Consider the following 2987-nt stretch of genomic DNA (forward strand, 5'->3'; position numbering starts at 1 on the left):
TGTCCATTTTACAGTACGGTATCCTTCATCTTCTAATGGAGGATAGATAGAAATGGTTGCAACACAATACAAAAAGGCTAATCTGTAATAAACCATCAAAAATCTATGTCTGCAAACACACTAGAAAGAAAGCATAGTATGGATGATTTGAGGGCTTAATAACATTCACTTCAAATAATCTCAAATCACGTCATTATTAACAAGCATACATACATTACTAAGAATTGTAACTTTCTAACCATCAACCTTCTTCTCACGATTTATGCTAATATATCCACTGTCTATATGTGTTTTAACTATGGAGTACTCACTACAGTCATTCTCCTTCAGAGAAACTTCAGAAAAGAGGACTGATGAAATGCCTTCTAGTATGCAATCTCTGATATTTATTTCGATTTAAATTTTTATTAAATACCTCTCTACATATTCGTTACATCATCTCCATAGGTTTCTCATATAAACTCTTGTTTTCTGATGCACATTTAGGGAAAATCTCTTCCATCACTTGTGCTATTACTAGAGTTTCTTTCCAGTGTGTGTTCTCAGATATTTAGTGAGATGATCACTCCGACTAAAGGCTTTGCCACATGCTGTGCATTTATAAGGTCTCTCTCCAGTGTGCACTCGCTGATGTTGAATCAGCAATCAGCGACGATGAAAGGCTTTGTTACAGTCTTTACATTTATGAGGTCTCTCTCCAGTATGAATTCGCCAATGTTGAGTAAGTGTTGAGTTGCAAGCAAAGGCTTTGCCACATTCAACATATGAATATGGTCTCTCCCCAGTATGTATTCGCTGATGTTTAGTAAGCCTAGAACACATAATAAAAGCCTTGCCACATTCTGTACATTGATAACGTCTATCCGCGGTATGAATTCGGTGATGTTGACAGAGGTCCGATCTCGTAATAAAGGCTTTTGCCACATTCTTTATACTTGTATGGTTTCTCCCTAGTATGGATTTGATGATGTACAATTAACTTTGAATGACAAATAAAGGTTTGGCCACACTGTGTACAATGATAAGTTTTCTTTCCAGTATGAATTTGCTGATGTTAGGTAAGATGTGAGCTAAGGATAAAGGTTTTGATACGCTCTTTACATTTATAAGGCCTCTCTCCAGTATGAATTCGCTGATGATAGGTTAGATCTGAATTTTGAATAAAGGCTTTGTTACAGTCTTTACATTTATAAGGTCTCTCTCCAGTATGAATTCCCTGATGTTGGGTAAGTTGTGAGCGATTGACAAATGTTTTGTTACATTCTTTACATTTATAAGGCCTCTCTCCAGTATGAATTCGCTGATGATAGGTTAGACTTGAGCGTTGATTAAAGGCTTTGTTACACTCTTTACATTTATAAGGTCTCTCTCCCGTATGAATTCGCTGATGTTTAGTAAGATTTGCACGCTGAATAAAGGCTTTGTTACACTCTTTACATTTATAAGGTCTCTCTCCAGTATGAATTTTCTGATGTTTAGTAAGATGTGAGCGCTGAATAAAGGCTTTGTTACACTCTTTACATTTATAAGGTCTCTCCCTAGAATGAACTCGCTGATGTTTAGTAAGAAGTGAGCGACTATGAAAGGCTTTGTTACATTCTTTACATTTATAAGGCTTCTCTCCAGTATGAATTCGCTGATGATAGGTTAGATGTGAGGAAGAGACAAAGGCTACACTACATTCTGTACATTTATAAGGTCTCTCTCCAGTATGAATTCGCTGATGTTCAGTAAGACTTGAACTGTAAGGAAAGGCTTTGCCACATTCTGTACATTTATAAGGTTTCTCTCCAGTGTGAATTCGCTGATGTTGAGTAAGATGTGAACGACGGTTAAACGCTTTGCTACAATCTGTACATTTGAAAGGTTTCCTTCCTGTATGGATTTTCCTATGTTTACTTAGATTGGATGCTTTACTAAAGACATTTCCACATATATTACACTTATTTTCTTTCTGTGGATTCTGAACTGTCTGCTGTTGAATAAGTTCTGAAGACTGATTAGAAACCTTACCATATTCACGAAAAGTCCTCTCTTCACTACAGGTACTCTTATCTAGAGAAAAACATGCCATTTGATCAAAGGTATTTCTAAATGTCTTACTTTTAGAATCCTTGTTTGAAGATTCAGGTTCCTGATGTTTCATAAGGTTTGAGTCTCCTTCAACCGTATACCCAGTTTCACTGCCTGAATACCTTCTTACTCCACCATAAATACTCCGGTAATTATTGGAGCTGGAGCTCTTCCTTAAGGCCTGACTCATTTTATTATACATGCAAAGCTCCTGTGTATTAACCATATCACGAGATGTACTGAACAATGATGGCTGGAGGGCATCTCTTCCATTATCATCAACATTATACATCTTGGAATGGAGAGAAAATATCTCTTGTGGGAACAAAAATGACCCCCTGCTCACAGATCCCTCAAATTGATTAAATTGTGAGTTTGTCCTCTCATTGTTAAATTGTAGGTATTCAGACATGCTTGAATGCATATTTAGTCGAAGCCTACCTTCAGAATTGTCTGAAACAGTATTTGCAGTAAAGACTAGATTACCTTTCAGATTTTCCATGTTCCCTTTTAGAGAACTTTTATTTTTCAAAAAACGATGGGCATTTTCTCTTAAACACTTACATTTCTCAGCAGACGTTGAAGACTGAACTTGGTATTTTTCCAAATTTGACTCACGTTGCTCATTTCTTTTTGCAGTAACATTTGCATTATGTATAACTATCTCCATTTGTTTATGTCCATATAAATATCCTCTCTGTCTTTCATTTACCCTTGTGTATTCCCTGTCTTTCAATAAATTTAAGTTTCTGAGGTGAAATGTCTGACATATTCCTAGGTTTCCTTTGGGGAATACACCTTCTAATGCTGGATTCTTCGGAATCAAATCCTGGGTATCTTGTGGAGACACACCTGAAAGATACCAAATAACAAGTAATTTTCCCTGCTCTTCTCAGTGAATATCTTTAAAGATT

General features: G+C 36.3%; 1 protein-coding gene across 1 annotated transcript; it reads right to left on the minus strand.

Annotated features, from left to right (window-relative positions):
- Positions 1-566: 566 nt before the first annotated feature.
- Positions 567-2263, minus strand: LOC105002446 (zinc finger protein 501-like; the record flags this gene model as incomplete). Its single annotated transcript, XM_010859059.1, is given in 2 exon segments — positions 567-842; positions 1093-2263. Coding segments are annotated over 2 exon segments (1447 nt in total), but the record flags the coding sequence as incomplete, so codon positions are not given.
- Between the last annotated feature and the right edge of the window lie 724 nt (positions 2264-2987).

Source organism: Bison bison, unplaced genomic scaffold (genome assembly GCF_000754665.1).
Source record: "Bison bison bison isolate TAMUID 2011002044 unplaced genomic scaffold, Bison_UMD1.0 scf7180017855836, whole genome shotgun sequence".
NCBI classification, from domain to species: Eukaryota; Metazoa; Chordata; class Mammalia; order Artiodactyla; family Bovidae; genus Bison; species Bison bison.